Source organism: Hemitrygon akajei, unplaced genomic scaffold (assembly GCF_048418815.1).
Source record: "Hemitrygon akajei unplaced genomic scaffold, sHemAka1.3 Scf000063, whole genome shotgun sequence".
Classification (NCBI taxonomy): Eukaryota; Metazoa; Chordata; class Chondrichthyes; order Myliobatiformes; family Dasyatidae; genus Hemitrygon; species Hemitrygon akajei.
Window position 1 is genome coordinate 1591455 of NW_027331949.1, and position 19142 is coordinate 1610596.

The 19142-nt window shown below is 45.6% G+C and overlaps 1 protein-coding gene across 2 annotated transcripts in view; it reads right to left on the reverse strand.

Moving 5' to 3' along the window:
• Positions 1–18869, reverse strand: part of LOC140721872 (non-homologous end joining factor IFFO1-like) — a 50494-nt gene extending 31625 nt beyond the window's left edge. For both annotated transcript variants that reach the window (XM_073036696.1, XM_073036695.1), the window contains exons 1-2: positions 18266–18869; positions 17100–17160 (exon numbers count right to left, since the gene is read on the reverse strand). In XM_073036696.1, the coding sequence (XP_072892797.1) occupies positions 17100–17160; positions 18266–18795 (591 nt within the window). In that variant the 5' untranslated portion in view covers positions 18796–18869. The remainder of the gene's footprint in view (positions 1–17099; positions 17161–18265) is intronic.
• Positions 18870–19142: the final 273 nt, after the last annotated feature.

The window sequence follows — 19142 nt, forward strand, 5'->3', positions numbered from 1 at the left end:
CACCTCCAACTGGGATTCCTGAATGTGTTATTTCCCTCGATGCGGAGAAAGCATTTGATCGTATAGAGTGGAACTACCTTTTTGCAGTTTTAGAAAAATTTGACTTCGGTCAAAGTTTTAACTCTTGGATCAAATTGCTGTATTTGTGTCCTACTGCCTCTGTTTTAACTAATTTTCAGAAATCCCAGTTATTTAACCTCAAACGTGGCACCCGTCAGGGATGCCCTTTAAGTCCCTTTCTCTTTGATTTGGCTATAGAACCCTTGGCGATAGCATTTCGAAATTGTCCTGAACTGACCGGGATTTGGAGAGGGGGTGTTGAGCATAAAGTTTCTCTTTATGCCGATGACTTGTTACTCTTTCTTTCAAATCCGTCTACATCCTTACCTCCAATGTTTTCACTTCTTGACCAGTTTAGCCAGCTCTCTGGATATAAACTTAATTTACATAAGAGCGAACTTTTCCCAATTAATAAAGAAGCACAAGAATTAACATTTCGTGATCTCCCTTTTAAAGTAGTTCATAATCAATTTACTTATCTTGGGATTACAGTCACAAGGAAGTTTAAAGATCTCTTTCGTGAAAATTTTGCCAATCTTTCATATACTATTAAACAGAGTCTGTTACAATGGTCACCTCTTTCTATGTCTTTGGTAGGTTGTATTAATGTTGTTAAAATGTATGTTCTCCCTAAACTTTTACATTTATTTCAATCAATCCCAATTTTTATTCCTAAATCTTTTTTTGATTCCTTAGACTATTATTTTGTCATATCTGTGGAAGAATAAGCGCTCTAGAATTAATAAAGGTTATCTCCAAAAATCTAAAATCTAAAAAAGAGGGGGGCATGGCTTTACCTAACTTTCGTTTATATTATTGGGCAGCCAATATACATTGTGCTACCTTTTGGTCTTTCTTTCATGGTCAACCCGAGTGCCCTAACTGGGTGGCAATGGAGTTGAGCTCCACTAAAGAATTATCTATCTCTGCACTTCTTGGCTCTGTACTCCCTAGCAGTTTGTCCAGATTAATAGTTAATCCTCTTGTTAGACACACTCTGCGTATATGGGCTCAGTTTAGGAAATGCTATGGTTTCCATGGTTTTTCCTTTTCTAGCCCTATCTTACATAATCACCTCTTTTTACCTACTACGTACGATTCAGCATTCCATGATTGGTATAGGAATAGGAAGGGCATTAGATATTTTGAAGATCTTTTTATTGATAATCGCTTCGCTTCTTTTCAACAGCTCTCTGCTAAGTTCAATCTGCCTAATGCTCATTTTTTTTTAAGATATCTCCAAATTAGACACTTTATTACTCCTTTAATTCCTAACTTCCCTGAAATGCCTGAGAAAAACGTTATGGACTTATTTCTTTCTATTAATCCACTAGGTAAAGGTTTAATATCATTTATTCGTGATAAGGAAGGCTGGTAAGGAAGGCGGGCTCTGTCGTGGGCAAAGTACTGGAGTGTTTAACATCGGTAGCTGAGCGAAGGGCGCTGAGTAGGCTACGGTCAATTATGGATAACTCTGAACATCCTGTACATAGCACCATCCAGAGACAGAGAAGCAGTTTCAGCGACAGGTTACTATCGATGCAATGCTCCTCAGACAGGATGAAGAGGTCAATACTCCCCAATGCCATTAGGCTTTACAATTCTACCGCCAGGACTTAAGAACTTTTTAAAAGCTATTATTAATGCTTTTTGAGATAGTGATTTAGATGCTTATCATATTTTTTACTGAGTTAAGTATTGTATGTAATTAGTTTTGCTACAACAAGTGTATGGGACATTGGAAAAAAAGTTGAATTTCCCCATGGGGATGAATAAAGTATCTATCTATCTATCTAAATTAGCAGCCCGTGTGGATAAAATAAAAATGGCATGGGAGCATGATTTAAATACCTCCTTATCTGATGAGACTTGGGACTCGATTCTCAGATCGGTTAATTCAACCTCTCTTTGCGCCCGCCATTGCCTTTTACAGTTTAAGATTGTTCATAGAGCCCATATGTCTAAATCTAAATTATCTCGATTCTACCCTAACATTAGTCTGCTTTGTGATAAATGCAAAAGGGGCGAGGCCTCTCTCATTCATATGAACTGGCTTTGTCCTAGCTTGGAGAAATTTTGGAAAGATGTCTTCATAACGTTATCGCATATTCTGAATCACCGCCTAGAACCTAACCCTTTAATTGCTTTGTTCGGTTTCTGGGGTGAGACAGATTTACGTCTGAGTTCGACTAAGTGTCGAATATTATCTTTTGCCTCTCTCCTGGCTAGACGTTTAATCCTCCTTAGATGGAGAGATGTTGCCCCGCCCACGCATGCTCAATGGCTTAACGATATTATGGCCTGCTTAGACCTTGAAAAAATTCATTATTCAGTTCTCAATTCGGATTTAAAGTTCCATAAGGTATGGGGACCTTTTATTGAGTACTTTCATAACCTTCCTCTTGACTAGGGTTTTTTTTTCGGTCCCTTGCTTTCAGCTCCTCTTTTTTTGGTAGTAGGCATGAATATCTTCTGTTGCTAAGTGTACAGTTTTGGGGGTTTGATTGTCCTGATTTATATTCTCTATATTGTGTTGCGGTTGGTTTGAATTTTTTTTTGTTGTGGGGCTTGGGGAGGATACTAATTTTACATGTCTTCAATTTGGGTGCTTTCTCAATAATTTTCTTTGTATCATATTATTATTGTATGTTTATTTTTGCACTGTATTAATGTTCTTCATTTTGATTTGGGGTTTTTTATCTGTAGCTATGTAGAAAATGTATAAAAAAACTAATAAAAAAAAAGATAGTGTTACCGAAAATTTTATATTTATTCCAAGCACTACCAATTTTTATTCCTAAATTTTTTTTTGGTATTATTGATTCTAAAATATCTTCATATCTGTGGCAGAATAAAAATCCTAGACTAAGCAAAAAATATTTACAGAAGCCTAAGGAGGGTGATTTGGCTTTGCCAAACCTGAGATTTTACTATTGGGCAGTTAATATACGATATTTAATATTTTGGACACAAGAATTGATTATAGCATCTTGCCCACAATGGGTAAATTTGGAATGTAAATCTGTACAAGACTTTTCATTGTTTTCAATTTTAGGATCTTCACTTCCTTTTTCTTTATCTAAATTGAATAAACAAATAACTAATCCCATAGTTATTTATACATTGTGAATATGGTTTCAATTTCGTAAATTCTTTGGCTTGAATAAGTTTATCTTATCAAGCCCTAACCTTTTTTTCGACCCTCTTTTATGGATCAAGCCTTTGTATTATGGAAAACAAAAGGTATAACATGTTTTCGTGATCTATTTTTAGATAACAGTTTTATGTCCTTTGAACAGTTATCTAATAAATATAATTTACCTAAAACTCATTTTTTTTAGATATTTGCAAGTTAGAAATTTCTTGAATAATATGTTAGTCTTTTCCGAAATTATGTCCAATGGACATTACGGAAATTTTTTTAGCTCTGAATCCTTGCCAGAAGCATTTAGTAGCTACCATTTATAATATGATCATGAAAATACAGCCAGAAGTATCAGAAAAAATTAAGAAGGAATGGGAAAAAGAACTTCATTGTCTTATACCCACTGAGCAGTGGGAGAAAATTTTACAATTAGTCAATTCCTCTTCTATTTGTGCTAAACATGCCCTAATACAATTTAAGGTTGTACATAGGGCTCACATGCCCAAGGATAAACTTGTTTGATTTTACTCTCATGTTAATCCAATCTGCGACAGATGTCATTCATTGCTTCATTGACCCACATGTTTTGGTCTTGCCCTTGTTTGCAAAATTATTGGAAAGATATTTTCGGTATTATTTCAACAGTTCTGAATAACAAATTGCAACCGCATCCTATTACTGCAATTTTCGGTTTACCAATGGTGGATAATATTTGTTTATCCCCCTCAGCTCGACGGATGATTGCATTTGTTACATCAATGGCTAGAAGATCTATCCTATTGAACTGGAAAGAAATTAATCCTCCAACTATATTTCAGTGGTTTTCTCAAACTATCTCTTGTTTGAACTTAGAAAAAATTAGAAATGTTGTCTTTGATTCTTCAGTTAAATTTGAAGAAACTTGGAGAGCATTTATCCAACATTTTCGTATCTGTTAAACTGACTTTTCCTAAACCCTGCTTCTATTATCCTTAATTATTTGGATGGAGGTGCGGATTTATTGACGCTACTGTGTATATTTGACATAATATGTTGGTTAGGTTTTTTTTCTTATTTACTCCATTTTTCGTAATTACTATGTTTGGGAGGTTATTATATATGGATTATCATCTATATGAATGTATACTTAACTTATTAATTATGTACTTTCAAACTCTCTGTATTCATGTTTCATTTATGGTTTTTTAAAATTAATAAAAAGATTTAAGACATCGCCTCAAGATTCAGGGGAACAGATTTCAGATGGAAAAGAAGAGAAACTATCCCTGGACAGCAGTGAATCTGTCGAGTTCTCTGCCCTGGGAAGCAGTAGAGACGACCACTCTAAACATATCTAATGCGCAGTTGGGCAGACTGTTGCAGAGGAGAGGAATTAATGGCTACAGGAAGAAGGCAGGTGGGGAGGGTTTCGGGAGTAAACCCTGAAGGAAAAATCCAAAGCTGGAGTCCCTGAGGCAGTCCGACGTTGAGTTCAACGCTGACTGGCAACTCCTGCTGTTGCCGTTCCTTTGGGTTCATTAGACACGTGGAGAGGAGGAGCCTGCTACGTGGGCAACAGCTTTCTCCCCATACTGTATTGCCCTGGCTTGTGTATCTTGTAGACAGCTGGGCTGCAAACTCCATGGACAGGTAATGAAGAACCCTTTACGTTCGACCTCCCAAAGATTAGTACCGCACACCCGTCTGGGTAAAACTCCATCTGCCATCGCCCCCGCCCTCACCGAAAACTGATCTACACCCTCTGGTGGCATTCGACACTGTCCACAACCACACGGCTGTTCGGTTCAGCTCCGCAACTTGCCAGCCAACGCTCCTTCAGTACCGAACGTGGAAAGGCCTAGATAGGGTGGATGTGGAGAGGATGATCCCTGGTGGGGGTAGAACTAGAGGGCACAGCCTCTAAATCGAGGGGCGGCCATGGTGGAATGGCGGAACAGACTCAACGGGCTGAATGGCCTAATTCTGCTCCTGTCTTGTGGTCGAGCGTCCCCGTCGGCCCTTGACTGTCTTTACGGATGCACCACAGCAGCCGCCCCCGATCCGGATGCTCCGGCAGCTTGGAACGGTAACTACTCCGCCGGTGACCGCAAGGAGCAGCAGAGAGTTGGAGACACGGCTCGGCGCAACACGGAAACCAGCTTCACCCCACGGAGCCTGTCTAGTTTCCCGCTGCCTCGGTAAATGCCCACCCACCCCGGACGGAAAATTATGCCCAGTGTTGAATGTCTCCTTACTATGATGAAATGGACTCCCGATGACCTCATCATCGACTTGCAATGACCTCGCACCCCGTCTACCTGCACTGTACTTTCTCTCTGTGATACTTTACTCTGTTGCTCTTTTACAACTTCTTCTGCCTCGATGCACTGAGCAGCGAAGTGATCTGTATGAAACCCGAAGGGTGGACAGAGCCCAGTGCATCACGTTGAAAGCCCTTCCCCAGCACCGAGCAGGTCCACAAGGAATGCAGCACCCCTCCTCACCGACCCCCACCACCCGTGCCATGGCCTCTTCTCGCTGCAGCCATTGGGAGGGTGGTGCAGGGGCCTCGGGCCCACACCACCAGCTTCAGGAACAGCTCAATGATCATTCTGAACCTCGTTCATAACTGAACTGATTCCACAACCTACAGACTCCGCAGCTTTTGCTCTGAGCATTATTTATTATAATTATCAACTTTTTTTGGTACCTGTACTGTTTATCTTCTTTTGCACATTGCTTTTGTGTATCTGTCCATCTAGTCAGTCTGTCCCCCTCAAACCCCGCCCATCTCTCTCCCTCTGCCCCCGACCATCTCTCTCCCTCCTACCCCCACCATCTCTCTTCCTCTCTCCCTCTGCACCCCATCCTCCTCTACCCCTCCCCCACCCATCTCTCTCTCCCTCTTTGTAAAAAAGCAAATCTCAGGGTAGTACATGGTGACATACACAGTCTTACTTTGATTAGAAATTCATTTTGAACAACGTGTAAAAGTTCTTCACCGTGCCTCAGAATGTGGCTACAATGAACCCATCCCACGACGGCCTGCCCAAGCTGCCCGCCCCAATCAAGCTTCACTTTTCCAAACGGGGGGTAAATCCTCTCCAACACTTACGCCAGGCTCATCAGTCTTGGCATTTCCCAGAAAATCATGAGCAGATCAGGGGGTCAAACACGTTGGTGGAATCGGATGTTGGGGGGGGGGTGGGGGGGTGGGGTGGGAGACTGGTGCTAGTCCTCAGATCGAACGTGAAGGTTGACATTGGTGGGGACCAGACAGCCTGAGAGACGGACATCAAACGGGGCAGTGCTGATGACATCAGTGCCGAATATTATGTAACTAAACCCCCCCGCCTGCACGTGGCCCTCATCCCTCGCCTTGCTGTGTGTTAATGTATCTGTGACCAGGATTAGTGAACACCTGTCACACCTGCCTGACTGCCAGCCAGGCAAGCACACTCCAGCACCCTCTACTCCCAGTAAAAAAACACAAAACGCCTTTGCATATCCTTTTTAAAATCTTCCCCTTCTCATCTGAAACGTATGCTCACCAGATATTACACAGGGTGGTGGGGGAATTTCCACTCCTTGTCCTCGATCTTCAGTCAGCCTCCAACTTGCTGGAGAAAACCACTCCGTTTTGTCCAACTTCTCCAATACTCTCTACTCCAGGCGGCATCTCAGTGAGCCTCTTCTGCACCTTCCCCCACCCCCACCAAAGCTTGCACAGTCGGCCTTTCCTGCCGCCGACATCTGTGCTGGCCATAGCGCCAAACGTAATCTGCCTCTCCAGCCTGCACGTGACCCACGCCCCTCCGCTCTCCACAGGCTCCTGTGTCTGTCTGAAGGCCTCTTTGAACCCTCAAGTGCATTTGCTTCCACCACCGCCCTCTGGCAGCACATCCCATGGGCACCCGGCGCAGTACAAAAACTCCCCCTGCTCACGCCCACCACCCCCACGCTGAGAAGCACGCCCTCTGTCACCAAACATGTTCCTGCGAGAAAAAGATTCTCACTGCTTACCCTATCTGTGCATTCCACAATTTTATTCATCAACCTCCATCACGTCTCCACTCAGCTACTCCACACAAAGCACTCCCTCCTCTTCTACCTCGCACTCCTCCACCCTGGCAGCATTCCAATAACAACCCACACAATATGCTGGAGCAACTCAGCCGGCCAGGAAGAGGGTGAACAGTCGACGTTTCGGGTCGAGACCCTTCCTGAGTCCCAGAAAGAAAAGGACCCTTCCAGTCACTTTGCAATGTCAAATTTATAAGCAGAACGCAGGGTGACGTACAGGTCCTGAGGGAGGGCGTCGGCCCCAAGCATCAACGGTGTATTCATTTCCATAGATTCCTGACCAGCAGAGTTTTTCCAGCATTTTGAGAGAGATACAAGGTTAACGGCACGGTTTCTCTTTACGAATTAATAAGAGGAGAATTAATTATCTTTTCCCTTATTATACATACTATATTAGATTTTGATAATGTTTGATGATTTTGATAATGTTTATTTCACCTTCTGTATGCATTGTTATTGATATATATATATTTGAGATAATTCCCCTCTTGCTCGTGTATATGCTCTTTTTAAATCAACAAAAAGATTGATAACGAAAGAAAGAAACACTATAAACAGGCCAGTTCTGGAATAGTGGGGGGTTTCCATATCAAAATTTTTAAAAGTTTTTTTCTTTTTATGAATTGATGAGAATTAATTATCATTTTCCTTATTATACATACTATATCAGATTTTGATAATGTTTGATGATTTTGATAATGTTTATTTCACCTTCTGTATGCATTGTTATTGATATATATATATTTGAGATAATTCCCCTCTTGCTTGTGTATATGCTCTTTTTAAATCAACAAAAAGATTGATAACGAAAGAAAGAAACACTATAAACAGGCCAGTTCTGGAATAGTGGGGGGTTTCCATATCAAAATTTTTAAAAGTTTTTTTCTTTTTATGAATTGATGAGAATTAATTATCATTTTCCTTATTATACATACTATATCAGATTTTGATAATTTGATGATTTTGATAATGTTTATTTCACCTTCTGTATGCATTGTTATTGATATATATATATTTGAGATAATTCCCCTCTTGCTTGTGTATATGCTCTTTTTAAATCAATAAAAAGATTGATAAAGAAAGAAGAGTTTTTCCAGTATTTTGAGAGAGATACAGGGTTAACGGCAGGGTGGAGGAACAGAGATCACAGGGTCCACAGCCACAACTCCCTCAAATTTGATGGGATTTTTAAGAAGGCACACAGTGTGTTGGCGTTCACGTGTCAGGGGATTGAGTTCACGAGCTGTGGGGTAACGTCGTAGCCTGTGACAAAACCTTCTGCATGGAATATCTAGCTCAGTTCTGGTCACTCCGTTACAAGGGAATGTGGGTGCAGAGGAGATTTACCTGGATGCTGCTGGACCAGAGGGCACGACACGAGTGAGGATAGGCCGAGACGGGCTTTTCTCTTTGGGGCAGAGCAGGATAAGAGGCAACTCGAAAGTGATAATGAGACAGAGATCGAGATGATAGCCAGAGACTTCCGCACCCCCCCCCCCCCCCCCCCAGAAAAGGCTCTCATTAATTTTAGAGCAAGTGGATGAATTTATGGTTGGGGGGTTCGGGGCATGCCACAGAGACTGGTGGGTGCGTGGAAGAGGCAGATACATCAGTGGCATTTAATAATCTATGAATCGGATGAGAGAAAACCAGAGGGCGACATGCTGGAGGGAAAAGTTAGGTTGATCACAGCAGGTTCAAAGGTCAACGGCAAATCTTGGGTGAAAGGACCTGCGCGTGTGTGGGGTACAAGTTACAACAGGTAGACTTAAAGACGGCCGGGGCATAGATATCCCGATGGGATCCTGACAGAGGCCGGGATGTTGGGATAGAGATTACCAGGGGAGAGAGAGAAGTCATGTGAAAAGGGCAATGTCACAGTGGCCACGGGGTATTTCAATATGCAGGTAGATTGGAAATCATCAGGGTGGCGCTGGACCCCAAGAGGAGGTCTACGAGACGGCCTTTTTCAGCAGCTTGTGGTCGACCCCTCTGCAGAAAAGGCAATTCTGGATTGCGTGTTGGGTAATGAACTGGGGAGATTGAAGTCAAGAAACCCAAAGGAGGCAGTGATCATTATGCAGAATCACAGGAGAGTACACCACAGAAACACGCCCTTTGGCCCATGCTGAACCATCCAAACTACCTACTCCCATTTACCACAGCCCTCCGCACCCGTGAACCCATTCAAGCTTCTCTTAAACGTTGAAATCGAGCTCACGAGCACCACTTGTGCTGGCAGCTTGTTCCTGCGAGTGAAGACATTTCCATAAGATATAGGAGCAGAATTACAGGCCATCTGGTCTGCTCCGCCATTTCATCATGGCCGATCCAATTGTCCTGAGTCCCAATCTCTTGCCTCCCTGCCCACCATATCCCTTCATGCCCTGATCAATCAAGAATCTATCAACTTTTGCCTTAAATATACATAAAGACTTGGCCTTCACAGCTGCCTGTGGCAACAAATTCCACAGATCAGACTCTTAGACTCTCCCGCCATAGGAAACAGGTTTCCCCTCGTGTCCCCCTTAAACTTTTTCGTCTTTTACCCTTAACCCATGACAAGTTGTGGTCCCACCCAGCCTCAGTGGAAAACGTCTGCTTACAATTACCCTGTCTAAACCAACTCTATCAATTCTCCTTTCAACCTTCTACGCTCCAAGGAATAAAGTTCTAACCCATCCAATCTTTCTTAACAACTCCGGTCCTCCAGGCCTGGCAACATCCTTGTAAAATTTCTCTGCACTTCAACCTTATTTCCTGTAGGTAGGTGACCAAAACTGCACACCATACTCCAAATTTGGCCTCACCAATGTCTTGTACAACTTCAACATAACGTTCCAGCTCCTGGACTTGATACTCATCAAGGACAATATCCCAAAAGCTCTCTTAACAACTCTATCTACCTGTGATGACACTTTCAATGAATCATGGACCTGTATTCCTTTGCTCCCTCAGTGACCTCCTGTTCACTGTGTAAGACTGTGAACTGTGCTACTGAAGTGTGAAACCTCGCACTTGTCTGCATTCAATCCCACCTGCCATTTTCCAAACCAATCTCGAGCTGGTCAAGATCTCGCTGCCAGCTCTGATGATCTCCCTCACTATACACTGCACTCCTAATCTTCCTGTCATCCACAAACCTGCCGATTTATCTTACCACATTACCACGCAGATGACCAACGACAACAGGTCCGGCACCCATCCCTGCAGCAGACCTCCAGCGAGAGAGGCAACCATCTACTACCACTCTCTGGCTTCTCCCACAAGGCCAATGTCCAATTTGCTACCTCATCTTGAATGCCAAGCGACTGAACCCTCTGGTCCAACCTCCCCTGTGTGGACCTTGTCAAGCGCCCTGCTAAAGTCCCCTGCCTTGCCTTCATCCACCTTCCTGGTAACTTCCTCGAAATACTCTACAAGATTGATTGAACATGGCCCACCATGACAGAGCCATCCTGACTATTCCTGATCAGTCCCTGCCTATCCAAATATTCAGACATCCAGTCCATTCGAATACCTTCCAGTAACTTTCCCACTCCTGATACCATGCTCACTGGCCTATAATTTCCTGGTTTACTTTCAGAGCCTTTCTTGGGGCTGGGGGGGCTAAGCAGCAACTGCACCAGGCCCAGGGGCGATCTGCAGCCGAGAGGAGGGAAGAGGAGGCTTACACCTTCTTTTGTCGGGACAGATCTCCACACTGCTTCCCGAATGGATAACGTAACCATCAAAAGCCCCAATACAGCAAATTGCCCGTGTCCATTTGAACCCCAGCAGAATCTGGAGTTGTCGTGGCCCACGTGGGGACCAATGAGAGAGGGCGAATGGGGAACGAGGCTCTGCTGAGGGAACTTGAGCAGCTGGGTGTGACATTAAAAAGCAAAGCCAAAGATGGCAATAATCTCTGGACTCTTACCGGAGATGTGCAAATCCGCAAAGGATTAATCGATCGGGGAACTAAACGCGTGGTTCAAAGTTTGGTGTGGGAGGAGTGGATGTGAATTTGTGGGCTCTTGGGGCATTGGGGAAGGTGGGAGTTGCTCTGACAGGACGGGCTCCACCTGAACTATGCAGGGGCAAGGACGCTGGTCAATCGTATCACCAGGGCTGAGGACCAAATAGCAGTGGGGCGGGGGTTGTTCAGCAGCTTGGAAAAGTAAGGATAAAGTAAATGGGATGGGGGAGTGCAGGAGCGGTAATGAAAGTCACCAGAATAAAAAAAAAGGACCACATTTTGAAAGGGTTAAGGATTTGACTTCAGGCAACAGAGACAGAATTGAAAAGTGTGATGAGTACAGTATTAAAGGAGTTACATTTGAATGCATGCAGCATTCAATCTTGCAGAGCAGTTAGAAACTGGCAGGTTTAAGCAGCTGTCTTTACATAATATTAGGCAAGCTTGGGAGCATGATCTGAATATGCAAATCTCTGATGAAGATTGGAATGCCATTTTGAAATTAGTGAATAAGTCATCTTTTTGTGCTCATCATTCTTTGGTACAATTTAAAGTGGTACACAGAGCCTATTTATCTGATGAGAAATTATCCCGTTTTTATTCTGATATTTCTCCAACTTGTGACAAATGTAATTCAGCCAATGCTTTGTTAATTACCGTAGATGTCGGATTATAAGCCGCTACTTTTTTCCCACATTTTGAACAGCTTTGAACTCTGCGGCCTTTACTACGGTGCGGCTAATGCATGATTTTTTTTCATGCCGCCAAAAACATTTTGCCTCGTAACAGTAGACCAATAAAATTGATGAGTAGTTCACAGAGGTCCAATGAAATTGTATGATAAATCAAGCGCACTTTCACAATTAAATTATTGTAAATCAGTCATTTGTACTCACCCTCATCAACATGGAAAACACTCGAAGAAAAGCATTGTGCTGCCTTTATGGCAGTTATTTAGTTTATAATATTTTCGCTTAGTAATTCATTTGTTAGTATTTTCTAGTTAAAGTTAGAAGTGTTTTAAGTACCCGGTATATTTGTTTTCTGTACTACATCCCGGGATGCTATGACGTCACATCCGGTTTCGCCGCGTCTTGTGGGAAATACCGGTTTGCGATAAACGGGAAGGTGGGGGGGCGAGCGGCATTAGACCCGAGCGAACGCTGCTTTTAAGTTAAAGGCGATCAATAACTTTTCCTGGTAGGCTGCAGTATATATATTTTTTACCAGTCGTTAGGAGATATTGGAATGTTGTTCAGTAAAAAAGTATACGCAACGTAATTTGTGTGTTACCGATACATATGTATATTTAAAAGTAGCCGCGTTACAGGCACGGTTCGAAAAAAAGCATTTGCAATATGTATTTGTTTATGTTACCATATGGATTTAATTAAAAGTTTAAAAATCCTCACGTGTAATATCTTTCTGTGTAAATATCTCATATTACAACGTGGGACACCTGCAGCCTAAAATCCGGTGCGGCTTGTACAAGTACAAAATTGATTTTCTTTCTAAAATTAGAGCCAGCGGCTTTTAATCAGGTGCGCTCTGTAGTGCGAAATCTACGGTAGTATGTTTTGGTTATGTCCCAGCTTAGAAAAATTTTGGAAAGATGTATTTTCTACTTTTTCTCAACTTTTTAAACACTAACTTTGAACCTAATTCTCTTACTGCTCTCTTTGGTATTCTCGGAACTCAAGATATAACTTTAACTCCCTCAGACTTGTATGTTCCAGCTTTTATCTCACTTATGGCGAGAAGACGGATTTTGCTTAAATGGAAAGAAGCAGTCTCTCCTACTCATATGCGGTGGTTACAAGACATTATGACTCATCTTAGTTTGGAGAAGATTCGGTATTCTATTTCTAATTCAGTACAGTACTTTTATACGACATGGGGTTCTTTTATGAATTACTACTCTAACTTGTGAAAGGTTTATTTTCTATGTCGATGTTATTATTTATGTTATTCTTTGTTAACAACTTAGCAACACTTTTTTTTTTAAATATTTTTTTCCTTGCTCTTACCCATTGGCTTTCTTGATGGGGCTAGATTTTATATATATATATATATATATATATATATATAAAATTCCTAATGTATACTCGTATATACTATACTATATACACATATGTTACTCAGTCCTGTACAGTTAAATTTTTCTATCGTCTGCATTGTTAGTAATTTTTTAATATATATACTCTGTATTTGTTATATATTCTTGTATACATTAATAAACATATTGAAAAAGAAACTGGCAGGTAAGACGTTGTGGGCATCACCTAGTCATGGCCAAAGGAAACCTGCAGTGGGAGCTTAGCATCCAAAGATGCTCTTCCTATCAAAAGGACAAGCAAGTGTGTAGAGGGGTTGGTCTGGCACCATTAGTAAATTTAAAAAGAAATCAAATCATTACAAACAAGTGACATAGGATCTACAGGCTAGAGTTAAGAAAGTGCAAGGGTGAAAAGACCCTGATGGGAGTGGTAGACAGGCCTTGGATGTGGGTACAAATTACAGCAGGTGATGGAGATGACATCTAAAAATCGGCAAGGTCATGAGGGATGTCGGGGATTTCAATGTGCAGGTAAATCAGATTGGGGAAAACAGGTTGGCGCTCGATCCCAAGAGAAAGAGGTTTTAAAATGGCCGCGAGATGGCTTTCCCCACTGGGGAAAAGGCAGTTCTGGCTTGGGTGCGGTGAACCCGATTTGAACCGGGAGATCAAGGGTAAACAGATCCTCAGGAGGCAGTGGTGTTAATATGATAGAATACACCCTGCAGCTTGAGAGGGAGAAGCTAAAATGAGATGTAGCAATATTACAGTGGAATTAAAGGAACCAGAAAGGTGAGAGGGGGGCTGCTGGACCAAGTTGATTGGAAGGGGACACTAGCAGGGACAATGGCACGGCAGCATTGGTTGGAGGTTCTAGGAGTGACTACCCTCACTGGCATTCTTAGATTTCTGACATATCTGGTGTCTTTCACAGTGAAGACCGACTTATTGAGCTCATCTGCCATTTCTTTGTTCTCTCCCCCCCCCCCCCCCCCCATTAGAGATCGGTTCATTTGAAAGGAGAAGCATTCTAAAGGGAGGATGAAGCAACCCTGGCTGACGAGGGAAGCCACAGACAGCAAAAGAGGAGGCATTAGTGGGAAGCTTTTAAAAGCCAACTAAATAGCAGTAAAGGAGAGAAAAGATTAAATGCAAAGGTACACTAACCAATAATATGAGTATTTTCAGATATATAAACAGGCACGTCAATAAAATGAGATACTAATTGGGGGGGGGGGAGGAGAACAAAGAAATGGCAGATGAGCTCAATAAGTCAGTCTTCACTGAGGAAGACACCAGATATGTCAGAAATCTAAGAATGCCACTGAGGGTAGTCACTATCACTAAGGAGAGGGTGCTTGGGAAGATTAAGAGTCTGAAGGCAGATAGACAGATTGGCCAGGAAGAGATTGTGGAGACATGGGCAGTGATCTTTCAAGAATCAGTAGATTCTGGAATGGTTCCGGAGGATTGGGTAATTGCTAATGTCAAAAGGGAGGAAGGCAAAAAGCAGTAAATTATAGACCAGTTAGTGGGTTGGTAAGATTTTTTGAGTCCATTATTAAGAACAAGATTTTGGAGGTACATTATAAAACAGGCCAAAGTCAGCGTAGCTTCTTCATGGAGATATCTAGCCAGACACGTCTGCTGAAACTCTTTATGGAAACAACAGACACCGTTGACAAAGTGAATGTTCTTTACTTGCGTTTTCAGACGACGACAACGCGCTGCACACGGGGATGCTGAAACAAGGTCAGAGCCTATGCCATTACCGGAAAGACACTAGCGTGGACAGATCGTAGATTAAGGGGGCCAGTAGGTAGTACTCTGGAAGTACCTGAATGTAGCAGATTTGAATTCAAGAACCAGTCTCAGTCCGTAACGTAAATTGTGTGCAGTAACGAACTCCTTTGCAAATAAACAGTGTCCGTGGAGCACAGGCTGGCCGAAAACACGGGGCTGGCTGCTCAAAAGATCAACATTATGACAACGAGGCTGTGTTAATTGGCCGGCCCAAACTCAGGCAACTATGGGTTTAAGTACTTTGCAGCACTGTAAGCAAGTTCAAAGGAGCTTGCAGACCCAAACCGATACTATCAAATAATCTGTGTACCCAGAGAATCAGCTCTCACAACACTTGGGCACCTGGTTCTCTGTCTTCTGAAGTTTTTAAAGAATATAGAAACATAGAAAACCTACAAATTCACCTTCGGCCCACAAATTTGTGCCAAACATGTCCCTACCTTAGAAATCACTAGGCTTACCTATAGCCCTCTATTTTTTCTATCCAAAAGTCTCTTAAAAGACCCTATCGTATCCACCTCCACCACATTTGCCGGCAGCCCATTCCACGCACTCACCACTCTCTGAGTAAAAAACTTACCCTGTCATCTCCTCTTACCTACTCCCCAGCACCTTAAACCTGTGTCCTCTTGGGGCAACCATTTCAGCCCTGGGAAAAAGCCTCTGACTATCCACACGATCAATGCCTCTCATCATCTTGTACACCTCTACCAGGTCACTTCTCATCCTCCGTCGCTCCAAGGAGAAAAGGCCGAGTTCACTCAATTTATGTTCATAAGACATGCTTCCCAATCCAGGCAACATCCTTGTAAATCTCTTCTGCACCCTTTCTATGGCTTCTACGTCCTTCCTGTAGTGAGGTAACCAGAACCGAGCTCAGTACTCCAAGTGGGGTCAGACCAGGGTCCTAAGAGATGCAACATTACCTCCCGAAAGATACTCAGGCGCCAGCTGAAGTGGAATGCCCGAGGAAGACGTGGGACAGTATGGCCCAGGGAAGGAATGCGGGCAACTACCGGGAATGCCAGTAATGGAGACATATCACCGCGCTGAGGGAGAAGTGAGGGGCAGCGGGATCCGGGGAAGGATCACATAAGAGATGATGAGACTGCCGTGGATGATGCAGGGTGTAAATATCTTTGTAAGAATACAGAGTCCTCAGGGCTGGACAGTCCACTTCCACTGAAGGTCCAGCTCAGCCCAGCGGGAAGCTTTAGGTTTGGGATAGCAGTGGGATGAACCCACCCCGGCTGGGCTGGGGAGATCGACCGGAAGAAGGGGATGGGGAAGAGAAGCCCAGAAGTGACTGTAGTGGATGTACCTTCTGCCGTGAGGACACGAAGGGCTTGCTTCACGAGCCAGCGGCCGGGTCAGCCAGCAAGAACTGGCCAGAATAGATGCGGAAGGGTAAAGGATATGGCGTTACCACTGTGGTCTGGAAAGGGGGGGGGGTTGCCCACCGAAACAGGCAGACACCACAGTAGGGACCTGTCCCCCGACCACGTTATAGAGCGGGTGAGGACAGCACCTTCCGTTCCAAGTAGTGGTCACCCACAGAAGATATTATCTTTAGGGGACGGCATTGTGATATGTTCAACACAAGAGGTTCAGCAGATGTTGGAAATTAAGCCCAACACACACAATAAGTATGCCCGAGGAACTCAACAGGCCAGGTGACGTTCCATGGGAATGAATGAATAGTCGAGTGTTTCGGGTCGAGATCCTTCGTCAGGACTGGAAAGGAAGGGGGGAGGGCACCAGAATTAAAGAGGTGGGGGAAGGGGAATAAGCTGGGCAACAGATGAAGACAGTGAGCGGGGTGAAGTAAGAAACTGGGAGGTGTTAGGTGGAAATGACCATGGGCTCGAGGGGCGGGGAGCGATCAGACAGAAGAGGAGGGTGAACTGCAGGAGAAAGGGGAGGAGGGGCACCAGGGTCGGTGAGAAGATGCATTTACAGTTCCGTTTTTGGTTGGGTGGGGGGGGGGGGGGGGGGGGCAGGTTCATCGCGCTCACCTCCTCCAGCAGGGCCACCCTGTCCTGCAGCTCCACTCGTAGCCGGTACTCCTGCTCCCACCTGCGGAGCCAGAGCGCGGTCAGTCAGGGCTTCGCAGTCACCACCCACCCATCCCCGTTCACTCCCTCCACTATAGTGACCCCTCCCTCCCGCCCACTCCCCTTTCTCTTCACCACTACCATCTCCGCCTCACTCCCCCGTTCTCCAAACTCCCCGCCACACCCCCTCACACTCTTCCCATCTCCACCTGCCCCTCCCACCCGCTCCCCCAGGCCCTCAATTCAAACCCCTCCACCACTCCCCCTCACCAGCCCTCTGTCCCACCAGCTGGACCACCCACATCTCCCACACGCCAAAGGAACAGTGCTAAGCCATTGGGCCCATCGAACCCTATCTTTCCAGCATCGCTGATTTCTCCTCTCAACCCCATTCTCCCATCTTCTCCTCAAAACCTTTGATGGCAGTACTAATCAAGAATGTGCCAACCTACATTTTAAATATACCCAGTAGCTTGACTGCCACAGTCATCTCCAACATTGAATTCCACTGTTCCACCACCTTCTGAGGAAATTTCTCCTCATCGCTACTGACCAAGCCTGCAAATTAACCTTCAAGGAATGCAGCAAGATGAGTCCCAAGCCCTTTAGCCCTCAAAATTATCAATTTGTTCCCCATTTTGAAAACAGTGTGCGCCTTTTATTCCTTCTACCAAAGAGCAGGACCATGCATGTCCTTTCGCTGCCCGTGGCCATCTCCCCCTCAGCCACCTGTGCCTCAACTTGCCCCCGACCACCCGCCCTCTGCCTCTCCACAACATCAACCCCCTCCTCGCTCCCACTTAGTCACCATCACGTCTCAGATTCCTCATTCTCCCGGTCAACCTGCCTGAGACTCAGCTCTACCCTCCATCAATGAGGATCTCTCTGACGCACTGATCCTCCGCTCTCCACTCTGTGACCCAACTCATCCATGAGGGTCGCTCCGAGTCTCAGCTCTCCCCTCCCTGTGACCCAAATACAGCTGTCGCTCCGGACCCCCGTATCTGCGCTTCACCGCCTCCCCCTCCCGTTCACTTCCGCCCCTTCCACGCCTCCATCCCGGGCTCCACACTCACCCCCGCGACCCTCCCTCCGTCCCTTTGCCGCAGCTCCCCCCGCCCCGGTACCTGTGCCGCAGCTCGTCCCGTTCCCGGCGCACCTTGCCCAACACGTTGTAGAGAGCGCGGAGCTCGGGGCTGATGGTGTCCACCTGCACGGCCGCACCGGGGACACCCGATGCGGCGCCGCCGCCCCCGCCGGGCGGCGGCAGCTCGGACCCGGGGCTCAGTGGCCGGCTCCCGATGCCATTGGCAGGTCCGAGGGCCAGCGTGTAGGGCAGGCCCAGCCCGAGGCCGATGGGGCCACCAACCTGCACGGCCCGGTCCCGGGTGGCGGTGGCGGAGCCGGAGCCCGGGCTCGACCCCTTCTCCAGCCGCTGCTCCAGCTGCCGGTTGCGCCGCTCCAGTTCGTGCACCCGCGCCAGGAAGCAGCGGAAGCGCAGGTTCAGCGCCTTCAGCAGGCTGATGTTGGAGCCCAGGTCGTCGCGGAGCGCCATGGTGGCCGGGTAGGGTCCCGGCGGCAGCCCCAGGCCCACGTCCTCGACCTCGGCCGCCGCCGCAGCCACCAGCAAGAAGTTGGGCCCCAGCAACGAGTTCATGGTGGATGCGAGGCCACCCAGCGGCTGCGCAGTGTCGCCTCGTGACGTCAGGGGGTGGGGCCTGCGGTTGGTCGGCGCCGCCCGGCCGGGAAGGCAGTTGCGGTAAGCTGACGTCATGGGGAGGCGGGTTTGGAGCGGCTCCGCTTTGACAGGCGTGCTGCGGTAAGGTGATGTCAAGATGGGGCGGGACCTGTCGGAGTAGACGCGCTCCGGTTGGAGGACGTCCCCGGAGAGGCGGGGCCGTACCGAAATATAGGGCGGGATCTGGCGAGTAGGGCGTGCTGCGATTGGGCAACTTCACCATTGATAGGCGGGTCGCTTTGGAACCTAATTGATAAGAGGAGGAC